The sequence below is a fragment of the Poeciliopsis prolifica genome, unplaced genomic scaffold (genome assembly GCF_027474105.1).
Source record: "Poeciliopsis prolifica strain line A6 unplaced genomic scaffold, Auburn_PproV2 SCAFFOLD020, whole genome shotgun sequence".
Classification (NCBI taxonomy): Eukaryota; Metazoa; Chordata; class Actinopteri; order Cyprinodontiformes; family Poeciliidae; genus Poeciliopsis; species Poeciliopsis prolifica.
In genome coordinates, this window is record NW_026562395.1 from 1,761,377 (window position 1) to 1,783,804 (window position 22,428).

Genomic DNA, 22,428 nt, shown 5'->3' on the forward strand with positions numbered 1-22,428 from the left:
AGTTTGTCAATTCTTCCTTAATTATAGACAGTTAAAAAGAGACTGTGACGTCAAGGCAGGATTAATATTCGCCTAATTCAATTGATAGGTGTGAATTTCACTATCCGGATCCTAATGATCATGCACAATTCAAACAGTCAAGTGGCTGAAGATTTCTTGTCAGCATAATATTTTGACTTTAATCTCAAAAAATGCATAAACCAAACTCCTCCTGAAGTTGATATTATAATTTGAAAAGTCTGACAAATCAGAGTATATCCCAAATGGCTGCCTTGTATATAAAACGAAGGGTGCAAGTCTGAACTACTGTATTTATTAGCGTCTCTGAGTGTTTTTACTTTGTTACACCAGTGGCACCGGAGTTGTGAAAAACCTTGTGGACATCTATCTTCAGTGACTGAATGCATAAAATTGACACTTTTGTATTGTTGTTGTGTTTTAAGCACACACAATTAACAAATCCACAGTGTTTATGACTTGCAACTCAAAAGCGTTTTAATCAAATGCAGCATGAAAATGAAAAATCCAAACACCTTAAAGTCAAGGCACTTTCTATGTTAATGAATATCAGCCTACAACAGAAGAAAAACATGTGAAGAACTTTGTTCCAATTGTGCGTCACAATCACAAATCAACTTAGAAATAGTCGATTGCATGGCCGTTGTTGGCTCTGAGCGTTAGCTGGGCCAGGACAGAAGACAGACACAGCCAGACAAATTGGAAGGAATGGACTTTCTTCCTGGTTCAGATCAGGCCAAATACAAAAAAAAAAAAAAAAAAAAAAAAAAAAAACATTGTGGTTTCACAGATCTGATGAACAATGAACCAAAACATGCTGTGAAGTCATTACAAAAGCTTTATTTTTCTAATTAAACAAGTTCCTTTTTAATCTCAAACAGGCTGTACTGCTTTTTGAAGTCTTGATGACATGCCTAAAGGAAGAAAGCCACAAACAAAAGATGAACACAGACGCTGTAAAAGGCCTTTTGGAAAACAAGAATTAATCTCAGTATTTCTCAAGTTGAGCTGGAAAATGTTGCAAATATCAGCTCTTATTGACATGCTTTGCAACAGTATGCAATCATATTTTTATTGTGATTCTATGCCTAGTTATTAATTGAAAGAAAAACATTGATGGATATTTATTCACTTTTTTTTTTTGCAAATTAAAATCTACCCATTTACTCTAATACACCTAAAAAAGAGTCCAGTGCAGCGATTTCCCTTCAGAATTTCTGCATTAGTACATAAAGTCCACCTTTGTGTAATTTTAATATCAGTGTAAATACAACTGTTCTGTGAAGTCCTAAGAGGATTGTTAGAGAACATACCTAAATGTAGGAACAGTCAGGAGGCACATTTTTACTTTTTTAGCCTTTTTTTTTCACTTTAAAATTAAGCATTACATTTCTTTCAGTTTTTTTCTGGAAGAACAAAATAATTCCAGCTCATTATGTAAGGTGATAAAATGCAAAAGGTTGTAGTCGTATAAATACTTCTGCTCGAGATCGTATTCAGTATCAGTCAAATTAACTCTATTTAAAACGAAATACTTGTAAACTTGCATGCAGCAAGAGCACATTGTGGTGCGGCTGGCCTTGCTATCTGTGTGGCCTGTGTCTCACATACAGTAATTAGAAGCAACCTCTTAACAAAATAACAGGCTTTCCACTGTAAACCCGACTCCTTGCGTGTTTGTTTTTAGCTTTATTATACGAACTGCAATCTGTCTACTGTGAAAGTCTGCATGCATGTAGGACACGGCAGACAACTTTTTTTTTTTTTTGAAATAGTCCACCAGATTGTTAAGGAAGCTTTGGTGCCTCGGTATCAGCCAGACCTCAAGGAAGAAAGAAAGAAAGAGAGAGTGAGAGAGGCTTGTCGCTTCTAGGCCATGAGGCTCACATTAGACTGTGGGAAATGCAGTCCTGCCTTCCTGTCCCTTCAAAGAAACCCGGCTCTCCGGCAAAATGGCAGGAAACTTCCCCGGCCCTCTGATAGACGGGCACAAAACAACACAGACAGTCAGCCTCACCACACCGCCGACTGACTCTGCGTTAAACTGGCACCGCCAGCCGTCTGTGGCATTTTTTTTTTTTTAACTCTCAGCATATATAAGGAAACAAATTAGCCAGCTGACTGTTCGTAAGAGAAAGTTTCCTGCTTTAATTTATGGGAAATAATCAGCGGCAAAAAAAAACTTTTGAAATCCAAAGCAGCCTGAAGGGGGAGACATTAGCCACACGATCCTGCTATGACTCTGCTGTGGAGGCTCTGATCTGCGCTCCTGTGGCGTTTCAGTGATAATATACCTCTAATGACAGAGGCGCTGCGGTGTGGCATGACTGTCTGCCTCTTTCTTTGCTCCCAGACTGCCAGAAAGAAGAGCTCCATCTTCCTTTTTTGCGGAGAGACGGCGGATCGTGTGCTTGTGTTTGTTCTCATCATTGCAGCTCATCGCTCAATCTGTACCCTACTCTGTCACCCGGGCGTATTTTTGGGCTTATGGGAAATGCATGTTCTTTTAACTTTGTACTCTCTCTCTCTAGAGGCTGATCTTTTTTTTCTTCCTGTTTTCTGTCTGTAAACCGTCACCAAGGTAAATACCCTCCTGTTTTCTGTCAGTAACCCCGCCGCTGCCTGGCCCCCAAAGCCTCCCACTGGCATCTGGCTCTTATCTCTCCCCATCGCTGCTTCTGGGAGGAAAAAATTAAGTTTAGATCTGATTTTGTCAGTATGTGCAGAAGCAGCAAAGTTGTTTCGAGCTAATCTTTCTTTTATTGGCGGGTGGCGAACAAGTGTAGCTCATTGACTTATTGATTGCACAGTGTAATGTGACATTATACAGTGAGAAGCTGATGCCTGGTTCGATCGCAAATTCGACCTGTTCCCTGGCCCCCCATCTGTCTCTCTTTCTCACATAACCGTCCATCCATCTTCCTTTACCAGCTCTCGGCCCGGACCCAGGCTGTCGTTCGTCGTCCTCTCTTTCGCTTGCATCTGGCTCGCTCCCCTCGCCGCTCAGGGAAAGGTCTGCTTTTCGGCAGAGGGGACGGGGGACAGGACAGTAGTAGTGGCATATTAATGAAATTAACACCGTACTTGGGTTGGGAGTATCAGGCACCAGGAGCTGTGGCTCGGGTTAATTAGCTGGCAGCACGCCTCTAATTGGGTCAGGACCATGTCAGGCCCCTGGCTTTGGCCCTGCAGGGATTGAATTACAATGTCGGGGGACAGCAGCCGTGGGGAAGGGGCGGCGGGAGTGGTGGGATGGGGGGGTCTGAAGTGGTGGAGGAGAAGCTGGAGGGTGGATGAGGCAGAAAGGGGGAGTGTAGCTTAATCTGCCAGCAGGCGTTGAGGACAGGAGGAGGTGGGGAGGGCTGGGTGTATGAATACCGCTGTTAGGCTGGATTGGACTGAAGCGGAATGAGGGGAGGCGGAGATATGGGGGTTGGGGGTGTTTTGAAAGCGGGACAGGGCAGGTGGTGTAGCTTGATATGTGTACCCATAGCAACGGTAGAGTGGTGTGACTGCATTTGCTGTGGGGTGTGGCTAATATGCTTGATTTCTTTAGTTTAGCTTTTTAAATTTTTTTTATTTTCTTTGCTATTCACAGTTCCAAGTAAGCTAAAAAGTCTCAGTGATTTCAAGTTTGGGTTTTGGATTCAGGGGATTAAATTGGGTTTAATTTCACCTTCAGCCTCCTCATAATGACAATGCTGAAAATTTGCGGTGAATTTGCATTCTAGCCTCTCTACTGGGATAGTCATAAATAAAAGACATCACTCAAAATTTACCAAATTAATAAATAGATTCCACTCATGTGTAAAACCACAGCAAACAATTAGTTTAGTTGTAGGTCATTCTGATGATTAATCAGTTTATATATATGTTATTCTGACGATGCTTGTGACGATTAATTGATTATTCGGTTAAAAAAATTGTCGCATTGTGCAGATTTTTCATTTATGCCCTTTTCTATGCAACATTATGAGTACATTAAAATATACAAATAATTCAATTCCCTTTTTAAATAAGAACATAAAAAATGCAACATAGTTTAGTTTATACTTGATTATTTGTAGCAAAGAATGCATAAATAATACTTATAACATGCTGTGAGAATCTCAACCCTTTCTGAGTGTTAAATTTTTTGGGATTAACTGATGAAAAACTGGATATCGAAAGGTTTTGCTCAATTTAAACTAGATGAAGCTAAAACTGATTGAAGGACATGAAGGGTAGAAGTTTTTTATATATATATATTTTATATGAAAAATGTATTCAGTTTTGTAAAGTTTCGCTTTAATGTGTGCTGTCATTGTTCTTTCAGCAATAGGACTTGCGATTGTTAATCACGATTAATCACAATTTGTCCGACCTAATCCGATTTATCATTTCAGTCCTCCTTGTGTGTAAGTTAATCTCTGTATAAACCAAACTGTTGTGCGAACATTAGGGAACGCACACCATCGTGAAACTCCAGGAGCATAAAAGAAAAGTCAGATGTAAATCTGCAAAGTGTTCCTGACCAAGGTTAGAGTGTAAAACCAAAACTCAGAGCATTTCAAGGAGCCATCATGTTCCGTCCATCATGTGCCTTTCCTTTCACTTCCTAATTATGCTCTGCTTAACGTTGCCCAATAACATAAAACCCCAATAAAACACATCAAAGCTTGTGGTTGAAAAGTGAAAGAAACCGAATGTTACGCATTTCACATGGATTGATCTTTTCAGTTTAAGCTTCCCCGAGCCCCTAGTAATTCATTTTAAAAGCATTATTACTGCATGCAGTTTGCAGCGGTCATGCATTTCTCTGCAACCACATGTAGCTCATAACGTGAGCCATAAGTGTTATGGCAGAATCGCCCAGACCACTGAAGCCCTCCCAAATTGTAATTATTCATTTTCTTGGCATCCCTGCGTAGAGTTCGGCAGCAATATTTAGATTGCACGCAGCAGTAAATGTTTTTGAACTCAACCACCTCTTTCTATGCTTAGAGAAGTTTGAATGGTTGTAGGGATGTTTCCCCCCCGTCTATCAACACAGTTGGATTCAATCTGTTTCCCTTCTGCCGATCACTTCCTTTATAAATTGAATACTGCCCAGTATTATTAAATAGGTGAATACACCCAGATCTGAACGTAATGGTATCACCGTGGTTGATTGAGACTGAGAGTTTCAGCGTCTGGACACTTGAATCTGCTAAACAGAAACAGATGAGTTTCAAGAGCTGAGGACTATTGCCTTATATGAGCATTTATATCTGTGCCAAGTGGTGAATGTGTCTGCTTGCATGTCAGTGTGCCCCACTGTCAAGGGTCAAGGGTTTTAGAGAGCCCTTGACTCAGCACCAGTGATTGATCGACTGGCAACTGTGGTGAGGAGCCCCGGTCTCATCCAATAAAACAACAACACCACCGCCACCAGTGGGGCTAATGCCCCCTTTTCACTCTGTCTGGACCATTTTCTCTCCTCGTGTGTAATCCGCTGCAAGTCTCACTGTCTCCTCCGCCTCGCACTTTTTAAGATCACTGTCTCTCTTAATTCCAAGAAGGGTTCTGTGGAAACAGAATCGCCCTAATACTCCCCCGCTGCACTGGCTCCTATTGCAGCGAAGGCAGGTTTAGGGTGGTTATCTGAGACCTTGTCTGATGCTGACCTCCAAGTACACACCAAATTGGAGCCGCAGTGGAGGATTCATGCCAGCAAAAGTGCAAAACGTGTATTTTGTAAAATCTGCTTTGGATTTTGATCACTCCCTCCATTTCCCCCTGTTTTTCTGTATCACCTGCATATTCACTTATCAGTTATTTGCCTTCGGTGGGTAGTCTTTTTTTTAATTATTTTTATTTAAACTTTATTTTACCAAAACTTAAGATTAAATGAAATATGTTCTGTCAATGAAACAGAGCCACTCAAGAACTACTTCCCGTCTTACTTCAGAATAAGAGTTTCAAATATAGATACAACACGAGGTCAAGTTTAAAACCTAACGTCTTCATATAATAATGGCTTACACTTACTTCATCAGATTACAGAAACTATAAGGCTTTCTTGAGAAAGGATCACTGACAAGAAACATTAACATCCTTTTTTTAAAATGATTTGTCCCACATTTTTAATTTTGTAAAAAGGTGGAGAATCTGAAAACCATCTGTCAGAGGGAGCAAATGACATTAACTAATCCTGTTTTCAAGGATATTTACATTCATGTAACCAGGATTTAAAGTATTTACCAGGCTAACACCTCTTTGCTGCTAAATGTCATTGAGCTTTTGAGAACCTCCCCAGAGCATTTTGCCTATTCATCTTTTCCATTTGTTCCTCTTTAACACTTCTGCAGGATGTGACCTTTTTTTTTAGGGGATTATCCTACCGGGGTCACAGTGCAGAGTTCAGTCTGGGTACAGATTAGCATAGAGTTCTATTGAGTAAATGTCAAAAGAATCAGAATTCTGAATTCTTCAGAGGTTCATATTTTTATTAAAGTGCAAGAAATTATCGAGAAAGTGATGTAGAATACAGTTAAAATTATTTCATATCAAGTTTTTTTTATTTTTATTTTTTTATTTAAGGACACATGAGATCTGCAAGGTTGATTATATCACTTTGTAGGAAGAAAAGCACCTAAGACTTGTTTGTAGTTTAGGTTTAAACTGCAAACAAGTGTTTTGAAGACTTTTGTCAATTTAAATCCAAGATGGACAGACTCGACTGCCCCATTGGGACCCTCTCGTAACCCCTGGCCAACAAGGTCAGCCTTAGTTTGTCATCTCCCAGTGCCACGACCCCTGGGTCAAACACCGAAGTATGCCTCTCTTTGGTCGATAGCAACGTGACCTTTTCCTCATTCTGCCATTGTGCCACATGTTGTTAATTCCTCATCAGAGAACCATTTCAGCAGCAGAGCCGGGGTCAGATTGCTGCCCGGTCTGGTCTCGCTGGTCAGTTGTTCCGAGTCAAGTGAACACCTGATGTGCCATCAGCTCAAGCTATAAGGCTTAGTTGTTCAATGTTTGTGTCGCTTTCTTAAAGTGCAATACTGTATTGTCAGCTGATAAGCACCACTGCTTTGTTTACTTAATTTAATATTAAATGCTAAAAATAAATTGGTACAATTAAGTAGTAATACGTGAGACAATCAATTTGTTCTCCACAAAACAGACACCTTTTGAGTGTTCCTAAAGAACAGGAACTAATTTGTGTCACTTGGAACTTTTCATCACATGTGGAGTAACACAAGGTTTAATCCTGGGGTCCCTTCTTTTTTTCTTTTTTTTTAAGCATCTTAGTCTTAGCGTGTGTCGAGTGTGGACGACCATGACCACTGAGACTCCATCTAATGTAGAAGGCTAAATACGTCATGGGCATGCAGAGTTTGTATTAATGACAGACGTAACAATAACAAATATTCGTCATTTGTAATGGCAAGATATGCATCCATATCTGTTTAAAAAGCAGACATTGGTGCAAACATCAAATAGCTAATTTAGAGAAACAAAATAAACACAGTTAGTTTTTCATAAACAGACTCCCAACAATTCAACTTCCGTATTTCTTGATCTTCTTTCTTGAATGGTTTGGGGTTAATTAATCTATTTCTCTCTTTTTTTTTTAGATAAAGAAAGCCTGATTACAGAGAGTGGCAAGCTCCACACTTTGGACATCCTTCTAGACCGACTAAAGGCCCAGGGCCACAGAGTCCTCATCTACTCCCAGATGACCCGCATGATAGACCTGCTGGAGGTATGAACACAAACACACACCTGCAGACACTCCTCATTTCTGCAACCTGTCTGCTTACATACACATTTATGATCTGTACTGATGAGTTGAATCACAGGCCTTCTGTTACTTAGTTGTTGAGCTCCAACACCCCTAATAAGCCACCCTGTTCCTCGTTAGATGGATAATTATCAGGTCAGAGCTAATTAGAAGGGTCTCATCTGCCAGGGAACCAGGCAAATGGGAGGGATAACTACAAGTGGTGAAGAAAGAAGGAAGAGTTAGAAGATGCAAAGGCCCTTGGGTGGGAGGGGGAAGAAATGCGATTCGATGGGAAAGAGATGAGGTGAAAAGATCAGAGTTGTTTTTCGCCCCCTTAGGGTAAAACCAGAAAAATGATCAACATGGTGACGAGCGCCTGTCCTTTTGTTTTGTTCCTACCTGCATTGGATAAATGAATAAACAGATATGTTCCTGTATAATCTTGGTATTTTTGACTCTAGAGCTGGAAAAATATCTTTAGATCAAATACAGCGCCTCTAGGTTAGCCCTGACCTGATCAGAGGTCGGGAGCTGTGAAATTCATATCCAAAATGAATTTCACACTACCTGGATGGTGATACTACATCAACAAATTTGATGCAGTTCTCTATTGTTGCCACCATATTTGTTGCAAACATCACAGTGGAGCCAAAAATCTCCGGCATGATGTCACTGGGAATTCCTTCCCCTTTCGAACACAGCGCAGCGCTGTTTCCGCAGCCAAATTTCTTGATGGCAGATGGACTCGACCCAGGTGGTTAAGGGCCGCCTTCCTGTGTGTCTGGAAAACAGCAGAAATACCTCCCCTTTAAGACCGTAAGACTGGAGGACTGATAAAAACACTTAAGATGGCTGAGATAAAGCAGGCTAGCCACTCTCTTTTAATATCCCTCTTGCCAGCTTTCCCAGCGCAGGTTGTGTGCCTCGTGAATCACTGAAGACTGTTGACAAGTGACCTCACAATGTAATGGAAGGGAGCCTAGGGTAGGTGTGACAGCATCTAGTTCACTAAGAGGCAAAAGGTATCCGGAATGAAATCATACATTCACCCAATCCGGCTGTGGTGTTCGTGCATTGTGTTTTTTTTTACTGGTAAAAGAAAAAAAAAAAAAAGAAGAAATCCTGCACCTGGTTTTGATTTCCACAAAATGAGAGCTCCTTTTTCCAGCAAAGGAGAGGCTGATGGTAATCTCTGTTAGATTTTATGAGTTTGTGGCTTGTTGGCTGCTGGTTTCTTGAGTGGCGTCATTTTGTCGAGTGATGGACAACCGAGATCAACGCAGCCTGAAGAAAATAAACCCGACAGCAAGAATGACCTACCAAGACGATACCTTCAATTTTTTTTATTTTTTTTTTGAGTTGGCTGCTTAGAAAACAAGTTGCCAGTTAAAAACCTGTAGCATTACTTACAACAGGGGTAGAAGAACATGACTGAGTGATGCCAACATCAGGATGGGATTTTATTAATAATTTCAGGAATTAAATTTCCCTTTCATCTCTTCTCACCTTCTGTTTATTTGGCTTATACAGTCGAAATCAAATATTTAAATATACTGCACAAAAAGACTCAGAGTCTTATTTTCAGACTGTAATGTTCTTGTTTTAGATCATTTAGTGTTAATAAAAGTTCTTCTTGTTGCTCTATCATTTAAATACTGGCTACAAACATCCAAATTAAAAAAAGGCAAAAAACAGGAACTGTGATGATTATGTTAATCATCAAGTCATGCTTTCTGTATCCAGTACTAAGATTCTTTTATTATTATTGTTATTATTATTTAAATTCAGTCCCTAACGAGCTTTTGATGGTTCAATGAGGAAAATAAACCGTAGAAATTGAGCATGACCTAAACGTATTCCTTAAATCATATCATCTATGTTAAACTACCCACATATTATGTCATCTATGCTTTGTAAAAAAAAAAAAACAACCTAAAGCTTAAAGAAACTTAGCAGCTGTTAGAGGTCAAGCTCTCAGTCTCTCTGCTCTCTCTAAGAAATAACGGCCAAGATGCTGTCCTGAAACTTCCGCCCCGATCATTTCTGTGTTGTTCTTGGGCGACTTTGTTCTCGGAAGAAATAAGAACCTTATCCCGGAAGATTGGGAGCATTTTTGGAGACCAGAACGTGCTAATGGTTCCTAATGTAGTGTTCATTCAGAGCAGATGGGGTTGTTGGGAACAGAGCCAGACAGACCAAGGAGGGCAGGCCCTGGTGGGACCGAGGGCCCGGGTGTCATAACGGAGGTCTGGAGGGGGTGGTTGGTGTGTGTGTGTGTGTTGGGGGTAAGAGGGTCGCAGAAAACATGGTGTCAAATCGTTGCTATCATCGCTAATGATTGCGTGAGGTGAACCCTGATTGGTTTTAGTGATTGTGACTGCTTCATTGCTTTGGAGGGCATCGTAACGAGGAGGTCGCAAGTTCATGGCGGTACTTAAAGAGGGATTGGCGTGTCACCTCATCAACGCTCCTGCTCCTCAGACCCTCACACACCCCCGCGCCAACACACACACACACACACACACACACACACACACACACACACACACACACACACACACACACACACACACACACACACACACACACACACACACAGGGCAGCTTAGCAGACTTCTGGGAGGATATAGTGTCGGTGTATCAGTGTCTACATTTCTTAGTGTCTCCCTGGGTTTAGCAAATGAACGCAAAAAAGAGGAGAATTATGATATTTTTTGGACAAAAATGCTGCCATTGCAGACAGATTATTGTGATAAAGTGGAATATTTCTCAACTCTTAAAATGAAATCAATAGCACTTCTGCGTCTATCTGTTCCTTAGAGGAAGACTTAAGTAGAATTACATATTTGAGATCCTGTTAAGGTCAATCTGCAGTCGCTGTGATGTTGTTGTTTTTTTTATTATTATTGTTTCTGCAGCAGAGGTTAAAAAACTTGGATTTCAACAAGTCTGCAGGAAAAACGTCAGTAGATTTCAAAATCCGATCCTTGAAGGTCCACCGACTTCCCAACTTTGTGCTTTTTTCAGAAGCGTTTGACCTGTTTTATTCATTCTGTTTGAAAAGTGGAAGCAAGCACAGTTGTTTGTCTAATCAGCAGGTACTCTGTCATTTCCCCTGGATCATTCGTGACGACTTTGTTTTAACAAACTTTTGCCTTCAAATCACTCCTCTGTCTGTGAGGCCTCCAGACCGCAGAGGTCACTGATGTTTGGTTGTTCTAAAAATTGAAATCAGCAGAAAACTGTACATCCTCCTTCCATTTTAACACTTCCGGTTGTCTGATTTTCTCCCAGGAGTATATGGTTTATCGAAAACACACCTACATTCGCCTTGACGGGTCCTCCAAGATTTCCGAACGCAGAGACATGGTGGCCGACTTCCAGAGCCGGTGAGTCACGTGGTTTTTGTCTGCGGCTAAGACCAAATGTTTCTCCTTGCTAATAACACCTTGTAATTTGGCCTTTCTGTATATTATAGCAATCAGTAAACAGTTTTATCAAATGTCCAGATATTATAAGCATGTGTATCTGCCTGTGTTTTGACGTCCACGTGTTCTGGATCGCATTAGTGCATGGCTCACGGGCCCCTGTGTTACTCCATTGTTTGCATTCAGGACGGTGGTTTTCAAACTGGGAGGGCAGAGAGTTACTGGAAAGAAGTGGGAGCGTGGGAGTGACCAGAGGAAAATTAAGAAGATGATTTATGTGGAGAAAATAAACAAAATAGAGTTCTCTGATTCTGTTTTTTTTTTTACACTAAAATTTGCTCCAATTCCTTTCTAATTATTTTTTTTCTTCTACTATTTTACTAAACTTAAGGATATAAACTCTCAATGCAGCTTTATTGTTCAAATACACTCTTGTGAAGCATTTAGATTTTTAAAATGTTTTTAAGAACTGAAAAAATACCTCAGTTTCATTGGCAAATAAATTATCACCAAATTATAACTGACACAAATCTTATCTAAAAGTGAAAAACCTTTAGATTTTTCACCTTTTTCTTATGATTTTTATTAGATTTTTTTTTCGGGGGCAGGAGGGTGTAGATTTGTTACATAACACCCCAAATGATGTCATTTTTAAACAACTGGCTGTTCAGTTGGTTAAATGTCCGTCACAGAAAGCTGACCAACAACAAGCTCAACATTACCTGGTCAACTCCTAAGATATTCGATTAGCTTTTTCCTTTGTTTATTTTGAAACGAATTAAGAGAATGTGTGGGAAATTAGATGCAGTATTCATATATAATTATTTTATCTTTTTACAGTAAATCAAACCTCACCTTTTCGCTTTCTGCCCCCCACAGTACGGACATCTTTGTGTTCCTGCTCAGTACGAGGGCTGGAGGACTTGGCATCAACCTGACTGCTGCGGACACGGTGAGCTCCACATTTCGCCGATTAAACAATTTAAATTAGAATAACTGCGCGATCGACTAACTTCCTTGTTCTGGTCTTTAGGTGATCTTCTACGACAGCGATTGGAACCCCACGGTGGACCAGCAGGCCATGGACCGGGCTCACCGGCTGGGTCAAACCAAGCAAGTGACCGTCTACCGCCTCATCTGTCAGGGCACCATCGAAGAGAGGATCCTGCAGCGCGCCAAGGAGAAGAGCGAGGTCCTTAAAGTTCCTACAAAAGGCTAAGTGCATGCAGAGATGAGCCAATCTCATCAGGTGAGATTTCTGTTTTCAGATCCAACGGGTGGTCATCTCCGGAGGCAACTTCAAACCGGACACGCTGAAGCCCAAAGAGGTGGTCAGTCTGCTTCTGGACGACGACGAGCTGGAGAAGAAACGTGAGCGCACGCCTTTCAGTGCAGAAGTATCGCTGGGAGAGATGTTGGGAAGGAAGGGAGATAAACACATGTCTCTTCCGGCAGTGCGCCAAAGACAGGAGGAAAAGAGGCAGCAGGAGGAGAGCAGCAAGGTGAAGGAGAGGAAGAGGAAGAGGGAGAAGTACGCAGAGAAGGTATCGGCACAATGATAAAACAACACAACATAGACGGAGATGTTCAAGGTCTGAATTTGTGTGGAAAGAAAATAATGAATGGAAAATACTGATTTCTCAAGGCTCCTTGCGCCACAGCCGTCCAATCGCCTGCTTAAGGTTTTGTGGTCCTTCAAAATGGTTGAATTTCAATTTGGTGTTCTCAAGGTTTTGATCTGTGGAACTGAAATATGTCCGATCTTTTATTTGTTAAACAAAGTTATTAAAATTATTTCCTTTTGTTAAATTAGTGTATTAGTGTTAAAGCTTTCTTGCCTTTCAAATTTACATTGTCTTTGTGGAATATAACGAGACATTATTAACAGTGATCAATTATATTACATAGTAGGGATGTGAAGCTGTTGTCTTTTGTTTATTTGCATTGTTTTTATCCCCGAAGTGTGCTACTGTGCAATTTTGAATACTTGCCTTGAAAATGCTTGAAAAGTGCTTGAATTTCACTGTGGGAAAAGTGTGTGAACTCTGCTGCTTCCTCATATCCATCCATCCTTCCTTCTGCATTTTTCTGCGGTTTCCATATTCAAAACCCAACCACCATAGAAATATCCGTCGTCAACTCACGATAAACCTTGACCTCTGTCTGGAAGAGTCCTCAAAAAGGAGTCTGGAAAAAGTAAAACAAAACTCTAAATGAATCCTGACAAATCCACCATGTTCATCTCCAGCTCTCCTCTTTCTAGCAGAAGAAGAACGAGGAGTCGGAGAACAAGAGGAAGAAGGAGATGAACCTGGTGATCTCCCACGCGCCCTCGGCCGATAACTCCAACCTGTCCGCAGACGGGGACGACTCGTTCATCAGCGTGGAGATGGACTCTGCAATGCCCAGTCCGTTCAGCGAGGTGAGGCGGTTTGGGACTCGGAGGTTTGGAGGGTTTGTTGAAACCTTGGTCAACAACGAAGCGATAAACAGATTAAATGAGTGCGTCATCCAGAGTTTAGAGACCTGGCTGCCTTTTGCTAGCTTTATCTCCTGCTGAGCAACATGATGCTTCAGATTTTGTTTGCATTTTGAAACCTCTTTCTCTCTTTTTTTTATACATTTCTCTTTATTTGTTACTGCTTCTCCCTCATTTTTTAATCAACTCTTGCTCTCTATCAAACACTCCTGTCGCGCCCTTTGCTTCCTTTCCTTTCCTTCCTTCTCCTCGTCGCCCTTTTGCACTACCGACCCGGTTTCCTGATCCACTCCCTCCCCCCGCCGTGGTTCTGACCCCCAGCCGGTGTGTGTGTCTCTGTGTGCTTCTGTGCGTGGCCAGATCTCCCTGAGCAGCGAGCTGCAGCCCGGCTCTCTGCCGCCGGACGCCGACGCCGACGAAAGCAGCAGCGACATGCTGGTCATCGTGGACGATCCCGTCTCGTCGGCGCCGCAGTCTCGCGCCACCAACTCCCCCGCCTCCGTGACCGGATCGGTTTCTGACAACATGAACGGTGAGGAACCAAAACACTGTGTGCTTGCCGTACAAATTTAGGGTTTTTGTAAATTTGTACGGCATAAAACTTTATAAACAATACTGAACTATTTGAAAATTATGAAGTTGCAGTTAATTTTCAGGGGGAGCAAAAATTTGCTTCTGCTCAAAGGAAGCATTAAACCCACCATGCATCAGTTCATACCTGCTTATGTTTAGGACTGCCTGTTAATGTACTACCATTTACATTAGCAGAAGCTATTTTCTGTAGTATACAGGGCATCAAAACTGGCTCTAGCCCAGGGGCCCAGATCCTTGTAAATCTGGTCCTCGTCACAAGTTTACAGTATTTTTTATTTGGGAGACATTAAAAAAAATAATAATAACTTTCCCATTTTGATGCTCCACTCATTCCCTTTATTACTTTTTTTTTTTGCTTTTTATGATTTTATTTTCATGGAGATTGATAGATATTTACTGTCTTCATTTACTCTGAAAATGGGAAATAAATGACGGCTCTGCCTCAGCATCCACACTTTGGACTCGCTGCCATCATCGGGGCGTCATTGAAACCCACACTAGATTTCTTTTTAGCCGTGCTAAGAGACTCCTGTCTGCAAGATAAATGATGCCCACTGATTATCAGGCCTGGTGTTATTGGAGGGAAGTCGATGCCTTCCGAGAGCCGACGATGGCTTAATGAAGGGTCTGAGAGATCTGTCACGGATGGAGGATCCGCTGGCCAACTTGGACATATAAGGGAAACGACAGAGACGAGCGACTTTTAAGCAAGAATGCATTGAGAGGAAAGAAAATGTTCACGCATGCCTTGCTGCTGCTGATATTACAGGCTGTATAGCACATCAAATGGAGCAAATCATTCAAATAAATTAGACCACCAGTGTGATGTGGGCAGTGGGAGAAGAAGAGAGGAGAAGCTAACCCCGGAGTAGACGCACTGCCACTGAGCCAAGCACTGGATCCGATTTTGCAAGCAGTATGGAAAATGGAGAGTAATATTTTTGCTCGAGTCTGTATTTATGGCAATTATAAGATGATTAATGTTTTAAAGTTCTTTAATGCCATAAAATTACCGCAGTATGTTTTGCAAAGTGAGTCCAAGCCAAGTCAAGCAGCAGCTCTCGTACATTATGTATGGGATTTCTTTGTGATTTGATTGCAAAATGGTAAAGACAGGCCTTTTACAGAAACGACACGTCCATGAAGTTGATAAATTTATTGTTCTTACGAGGTTTCATATGATGTCTTCAAAATTAAAAAAAAAAAAAGAAATTATGGAGGGAAGGTTGAATTTCCAGACTTTACTCTTATTTTATTACCTAAAATATAAAAATCTAGTTTTCTGTAAAGAAAAATATGATTTTTACTTGAACAGCATAATTTATCTTTACGTTTAGCCCAGTGCAAATGGAATATTACCTGTTAATATTTAGTTGCCGTCAGTGAAGTTACAGAGGGAGGCGCGTGTGCTCAAAAATCAAAGAGGAACATTTTCCTGCTTTTAGTTTGAAACTAACCCTGTGGTTGAAAATAATGAAATTAAAAGTATTGCTACTTTTTATATTTGTCAAATCCATATTAGGTGATGATCTCTTACAGTTTTTGTAAAAGACATTTTCTCCAGTGACAAAGTTAAAAGTTCACTTCCACGTTTTGTCGTTTCATACTTCAGTGTCAGAATATCTGGAAATCCGAGCGCGGAAAAGCGTTTTGAAATGGAGAACTTTGCTGGAACCCAGTATTGGAAGATAAACGAAGCTCTTTTTTTTCTCTCTGTCTCCCTCTGCGTCTTCAGGTGTTTCAGCCTCCGACTCGATCAGCCCGGGCAGAGGCCGGTCCGGCCGGAGTCGCGGGCGGCCCAAAGGATCCGGAGGAGCCGCCAAGTCCGGAGGGAAGGGCCGGGGCCGGAAGTCAACAGCTGGGAGTGCGGCGGCCATGGCGGGGGCGAAGGCTGGGGCGGCAGCTGCCTCAGCAGCAGCTTATGCTGCTTACGGATACAGTGTTTCCAAAGGTTGGTTCGTACGGCAACACGTTTTGCTTTTAAATGCGGGCCTTAATTTGGAAACCGTGCCACTGACCGAACCAATACTTGTTTGTTTATGTAACTTTTGAAACTGATCCATAATCTAATTCCCGAAACGTATTTTACAGTTTTATTCTAAAACTTTAAAACCAGATTTGTTTGATTTCCCTTCATTCGATGTTGAATCATTCTGAATTAAAATGGCGTCTAACCTCTGTGGACCAAGTGGTGTTGCATGACAACAAAAATAATTTGAAATGGGATCTTTAGAAATAATTTATCCCAGTTTTATATGAAGATCATCTTCAAAAACCAACAATCATTTTTCTTCCACTTCACAACCAGCAAAAGACATGAAAATTTGTTACAATGGGAAGGTTTGAATAGAGTAATTTTGTCCCTACTGCGACGAAATAACGTTTGCGTAGAGCTGTGAGGCAAGATAGATTTGATAAATTATGTACTTAATAAAACGTTTCATTTTGAAAGTTCAACTTTTTTATCTAAATCAGATTTTTAAACAAAATGAATCATTTAACTTTTACATCGAAAGAAAACAACTCCAGCTGAGTGAGTCCTTTCCTTATAAAAGAAAAATTAGAAAAAATAGGTTGTCCACTTTATAACATAAAGCACATAATTTGAATAGAAAAATTATTTTTAAGCTTTGTACTATTGGTGTCTTTCTGTTGTACATATTGTTTGTTGTTATTGCATAAGAAGATACAGAAGAGCTGCTAAAATCCCTCTGTTTCCTTTATAATCCAAATTATTTCATTGGTTTTCTAAGGGCCAGTTCGGAGGGGCCGGAGAGCCACATGTGGCTCTGGAGCCGCAGGTTACAGACCTCTGCTCTATGGCAATCTTCGCTGTTGTTACAAAATAATCTGACGCTGCTGAAACTGTTATCTTTGGCCGCCAGCGGTCTTAGTGTTCCTTGTAAAAACAGTTTTTCTTTCGACGCCGCTCCTTTTGTGTTTACGCCCGTGCCACTGGACCACCGTGCTGGCCCAAGAGTCTCATTGTTTCCTTGGGCTGTGATTTTTTTTTTTTTTTTTTTACAAGCAAACTCCCTGTTTCACATTAATTGAGCTTACAAACAAACACTGAAGATCCCGTGACCTTTTCGGTTTGCCTCGTAGAAAACGTTCCCCTGGATAGTGAAAGAACGTCTTTGTGACTTAATAGTGGAAACTGTGCACTAAAACTGTTATTAGGCTATAACTAGTTAGTTTCTTTTTTCTTTTTTTTTTCTTTAACAAGCAGAGTAACAATGTGTTTTCTGTCCCTCCGTTCAGCCGGGCTCTCCGCCGCCGGCCCCCTGCAGCCCTCCCTGGCGCGACCTGCCACAGGCCCCGCCTTCAACCCCAGCAGAAGCTCCTCCCCCCTCGCCAAAGGAGCGCCCTCCGGCCACGGCTCCCACACGCAGCTGACCCACGGCCACCACCACAGCAGCCACGCCGCAGCCAGGAAGGGCAAGGGCCCCGGCGGCCCCGGGGCTCGATGATGAAGGCACAGACTGGTTCCTGACCTGCTGCTCACTGTGAATCCCACCGACGCTTTATGCCTACGCTCATAAAGAGAGTGCAGTATTTACTACCCACTTTGTGGAAGACATCGCTCTGCCTTTTTTGGCCCCGAAACCGAACACACACACACACACACACACACACACACACACACACGCATATCAGTCTGATGGTTGGTCTATTTTCCTTGTTCTAGTTTTGTTTCGATGTGTATTAGTTAGCCGAGGCTTGGGCGGTGTTTGTCGGCGTCACAACGAGAGTGCTTCCAAGACCGATCAGAAGCCGCAGGTTGGTGACAAGCTTCTGTCACTGAGCCACGTCTTCCATTTGTTTTGGGTGTTAACTAGTATCATAGATGTGCACTAGGTCATTTAATTGTTCTGCAGACATGTACGCTCAGTTCGAAGCTGTGGAGGAATCCGAATTTCTAACGTCGACCTCCTCTCCCCCCGCTGTCCCTCCCCAAGTAGATCTGCAGCTTTTCTACTAAAGCCGTTATTTTTCTAACAGAGGATTTAAGTAGACGAACCAACATGGCGACGGAATACCTTTTCAACTGCGCTTTTCCAGTATTCCCAAAATCAACGTGAAAATAATATTTTTGTCCAAAAGAAGAATAGTGTAAAGAAATTTAAAAGATATATATTTCAAATGGAAGTGTGCTGGTCGACTCAGCCGTGCTGCTAACAATTAAAATACTGATTCAGATCATTTGGTTGTTTGCTATTGTAAGTTATTATTACTTTTTTTTTGTTTTTATTTTTGCATTTACAATGGGGAGTTTATATTAATTGTGATGGAAGTCACATGTACAACTGTAAAATGTGAATTCAGCCGCTGTTTTTACTTTTCATTACATTTCTGTGACGGCCTGTTTGTGGATTTTCTCGTGCGTTTTAGAATCAAAACAAAAGGTTCACGTTGAGTGTCCCGACCTGAGCACTACATTCGTTCCGGGGGTTTTGTTTTTCTGTTTATATTGTGATGAAAGCTGAAAGTTCTATATTTGATGTACATAAAGGTGAGAGCAGCGCTGTGGCTCTTTTCTGTCGTTCGCCTGTTTTATTTTTATAGATTGGGTACATGTGAAGAAATGGATCGGCTGTTTTACTCCGTGGAGGCGTGAGGTGGAAAAATAAAGGTGCTTTAATTTGAACCTTTTCTGTTGTGGGACCGCTTCTGATTTTTCCATCCCTTTATGTTATGTCCAAAGAAATATATATGTATAAAAAAAAGAAAACTAATACATTTGAGGAAGTTTTTTATCTTTAGAGAATAACCATTTTATTTCTATTTCTAAAAGAAAGACTAACTCTTGCAAAAAGATATATATCCATCGTCTTATGTGTTGATATTTGCACATAGTTTCCTGCCAAATATTGACAGAAATGGATCTGAATAAATGTTACGGGTAAATCTACAGCAATTATTCAATGGAAAAACTGCTAAAAGCAACTTTATATATGTATTTATAAACTTTACTTGTTCTTAATTTTTAGCCAGTTAATGAGAGCCATTGTATGTAGAAGGGCCAAAGACCCACATGTGGCTCCAGAGGCAGTTGTCACAGACCCGATTTATTGTGATTATGCCCAAACTTTCACTTATGCTTTGATAAATTGAGTTATTGCTCCGGTATTTTCACATTTTATTTATTATAGAGAACACTGCTATGTCTAAGGGCATTTTTTATACAGTAAAAAAATGCATAAAATAGATGTAGTACAAGTTTGACTCCCAAAACAAAGTCAAATAAACCATGGTGTGGATCTCCCAAGGCTTAAAGTATTAAATTTGGTGAAACTTGGGGAGTTTCAATGCGATTGCTTAATCCAATGCACTGGGGTTTAGATAATTTTACGTCAAGACTCGGTCAAGCTCTTCAGAACCCTCTATCAACAGATCAAGCTTGTAAACACAGGACTTCCAGGTCTGGGTTTACTCCAGGCCACTTACACAAACCTAGAGACTACTTGAATGGTGTCCAAAGTACAAGCTGCCCCGGTCATTTTGGGAGTGTCCAACCCCGTTACATGTATTCCTGGGGTCACACATACACACCACACAATCCAGTCAAAGCCGGACCACGATTGAAAAGTATGTGTTCCAGGCTTTATCTTGTGTTTCTAAAGCAAAACTGGTTAGACCACAGGTCAGTGGGGTTAAATGAACAGTTTGGTATAATAGATGCTGCTTATCCAACCCTGCACAATAAAGAGACATTTTTCTTTTCTTTTCCAGATTTTTATTGGTATTTTGACATAAAACTGGATGGACGTTGCTTCACAAACACCACAGCCATTTAGTGATTTTTGTTTACAGTAAACATTTCCTGGTACCTGAATGACCTGGACGGCTTCAGAGCTGGGGAGAAACTACCTGTGTTCTAAGCCAGACTTCCCCTTTGTTACGCCGGCGGCATTCAAATACTAGCACGTCTGAACCTACAGAAAATAACTGAACTGACATGACGGGTTACAGCTTCCGAGAGTTTGGCATCCTACGCTACTGAAAGGGTACGAACAACTGAGCCGCCCACAGATAAGACACCGCAGTCAGAGCGGCCGTCTCGATAGCAAACAGGTGGTGATCCTCCACGTGAGGGCAGCTGCCCCTCATGAACTCCGCCAGCCGGAGCAGGTACTCCAGGTTGTGGCCGGTCTTCCCTCTGCACACGGCAATCTGGGCGCCGATCTCCTCCGGGCTGGCCGGCCCCAGGTAGAGGGGGTTGTCGGCGGTGGCGATGTACACCAGCGCCTGGACGGGAGACCGGTCCACTCCGTGCGGGAAGAAATCCACCATCTTGGTGATGTAGCCGCCGCGGACCGTCTCTCGGACGGTGAGGTACTTGAGGGACTCCTCCAGCTGCGAGCCCGACACCTCGAAAGCCACACCCCAAGTGGTCGCCTGAGGGGGGGGGAAAAAGACAGAAAGAAAGTCAGCTTTGGTGTGGGTGTGGGAACAGCGCAGCTTCAGAAGAAGTTCCACTTACATCATCGTCTTCGATCAACGTCACCACTCTTCCGGGCTGAGGAGAGGAACACAAATGGGTTAACACCATTGCATATAATTGATGTTAAACTCATTCTAAGGCAGATATAGTGCCAATTTTTATTCAAAATGTCTGGTTATCATCCAATGACCGCAACTAGGCGCTTCACGGACCACAATGGGGGTCCCGAGCCAATCTTTAGAAACCCTAGTCACGACACTCAACATGTCAAGCGCCTAAACTCGTCTTTCAAACTCACCGACTCAGCATTCCCGCGATGGAAATTGTCTCCATGCCAGAAACGCCTCTTGTAGCCTTCGATGTAGCCGACCTCGCTCCTCTTGTACTTGAAGTCCGGCTTCCACACCAGTGACCCGTACCCGAAGATCCACAGGCTGCTCTTCCCTGCGATGACGTCTTGAGGTTTCATGTTGATCGGTAGCGTTGACGTTCAAATGGAATCGATGGGATTTTTAAAAAGAAATCAGCCGCGGGGCGACTAGCTGGTGGTTAGCGTTAGCTTCCTCCGGTCCAGGAGGAGAGGTACCGGTTGGCTCGCCGGGATACCGCGTCCGGTATTGGAGCCCAACTGCTTTGCAGTTGCGAAGATGGAGTTTCGGGGTTGGTTTTGCCTTGCACTGTGCATCGCCATTGCATTAGTGTTGCCGCATTATGCCTTAAAAATCCATGGCAGCCGCTTGGGCCTTGTGGCTCGATGGAAGGGGGGGGAAAAAACGACAAAATTTCTTGGCCAGCCGCTGCGCCGGCCTGTGAAAGTGTTACCTTGAGAGAAATGAATGTATCGATCGAGGTTTTTGAGATGTGACCTTTCGAAATACGCCACTGGCTGCAGAGTATCCCCCCCGCGGAGATGTTTGTCAAGCCTGACGCGTTTCCTCGATAAAATGGCGAGGTGACATTCGAGAATTTATAGAGTACTGGCAAATGTAGGCGGAGTCTCACTAATGCTTTCCACCAATGAAATACATGCAGTCTTTCTTTCCTTCCCTTTTTTAGCCAAACAATTTTCGATGCGCTCAAGTAAGGCGGGACTTAGCTACACTCGATATATGATTAGTCCAAATTCTAGTTATGACGTAGTGTCATTTTAGACTGATTTGTCACTGAACTTTCACTCTAATGTACCCGGTTTTTGATTGGTCCGTCTTGTTGTCAGTCTTTTTACTTGCTCTGGCTGATGCAACGTAGCTCAGCATTTCAGATCTCTTGAAGCAAGCCAATAACTTAACAAGACGTTGCATCATATCTTTATTTATATTTGTATATATTCACTTTATTAATAATGTGAATGTCTTACTTCTAGGCCTCGTGTTTTTCTGTAAATTCTGTGAACTGACCTTTGAAGGATCAAACTGAATTTTATTTGATTACAGTTGTCACAATTAAAACATGTAAATAAAATTCATTTTAAATAAAGTTAAAGAAAGTACAAATGGTTATGATTAGGTTAATGGGAGTTTAATCAGCGCTGCCATTTAATGTAATGGATGTTTACATTAGGCCGAAACATATAGGAACTGTAATCTGGTTTCACGGCTCAAGTACCAAGAGTTGGCTTAAGATCAACCTTCCTTTCATATCACACCTCTTGAACTTGGAGAGAACTGTTGAAAGAAGTGTTTATACACATATATATCTGGTGACATTTTCG

At 41.9% G+C, this 22,428-nt stretch overlaps 2 protein-coding genes across 7 annotated transcripts in view; one reads left to right on the forward strand and one right to left on the reverse strand.

Moving 5' to 3' along the window:
- Positions 1-18,920, forward strand: part of ino80 (INO80 complex ATPase subunit) — a 39,997-nt gene extending 21,077 nt beyond the window's left edge. For 2 of the 6 annotated variants that reach the window (XM_055044253.1, XM_055044255.1), the window contains exons 28-37: positions 7,623-7,750; positions 11,066-11,160; positions 12,079-12,151; positions 12,233-12,391; positions 12,468-12,570; positions 12,655-12,743; positions 13,463-13,621; positions 14,000-14,210; positions 16,008-16,223; positions 17,534-18,920. In XM_055044253.1, coding sequence (XP_054900228.1) covers positions 7,623-7,750; positions 11,066-11,160; positions 12,079-12,151; positions 12,233-12,391; positions 12,468-12,570; positions 12,655-12,743; positions 13,463-13,621; positions 14,000-14,210; positions 16,008-16,223; positions 17,534-17,742 — 1,442 coding nt within the window. In that variant the 3' untranslated portion in view covers positions 17,743-18,920. The remainder of the gene's footprint in view (positions 1-7,622; positions 7,751-11,065; positions 11,161-12,078; positions 12,152-12,232; positions 12,392-12,467; positions 12,571-12,654; positions 12,744-13,462; positions 13,622-13,999; positions 14,211-16,007; positions 16,224-17,533) is intronic. The other 4 variants (XM_055044257.1, XM_055044258.1, XM_055044256.1 and 1 more) reach the window with 3 other exon arrangements.
- Positions 18,921-19,986: 1,066 nt separating this feature from the next.
- Positions 19,987-21,671, reverse strand: chac1 (ChaC, cation transport regulator homolog 1 (E. coli)). Its single transcript, XM_055044260.1, has 3 exons — positions 21,016-21,671; positions 20,757-20,792; positions 19,987-20,671 (listed from the first exon to the last, which is right to left on the reverse strand). The coding sequence occupies exons 1-3, from the start codon at positions 21,184-21,186 to the stop codon at positions 20,270-20,272; spliced, it is 609 nt and encodes a 202-aa protein (XP_054900235.1). The 5' UTR covers positions 21,187-21,671; the 3' UTR covers positions 19,987-20,269.
- Between the last annotated feature and the right edge of the window lie 757 nt (positions 21,672-22,428).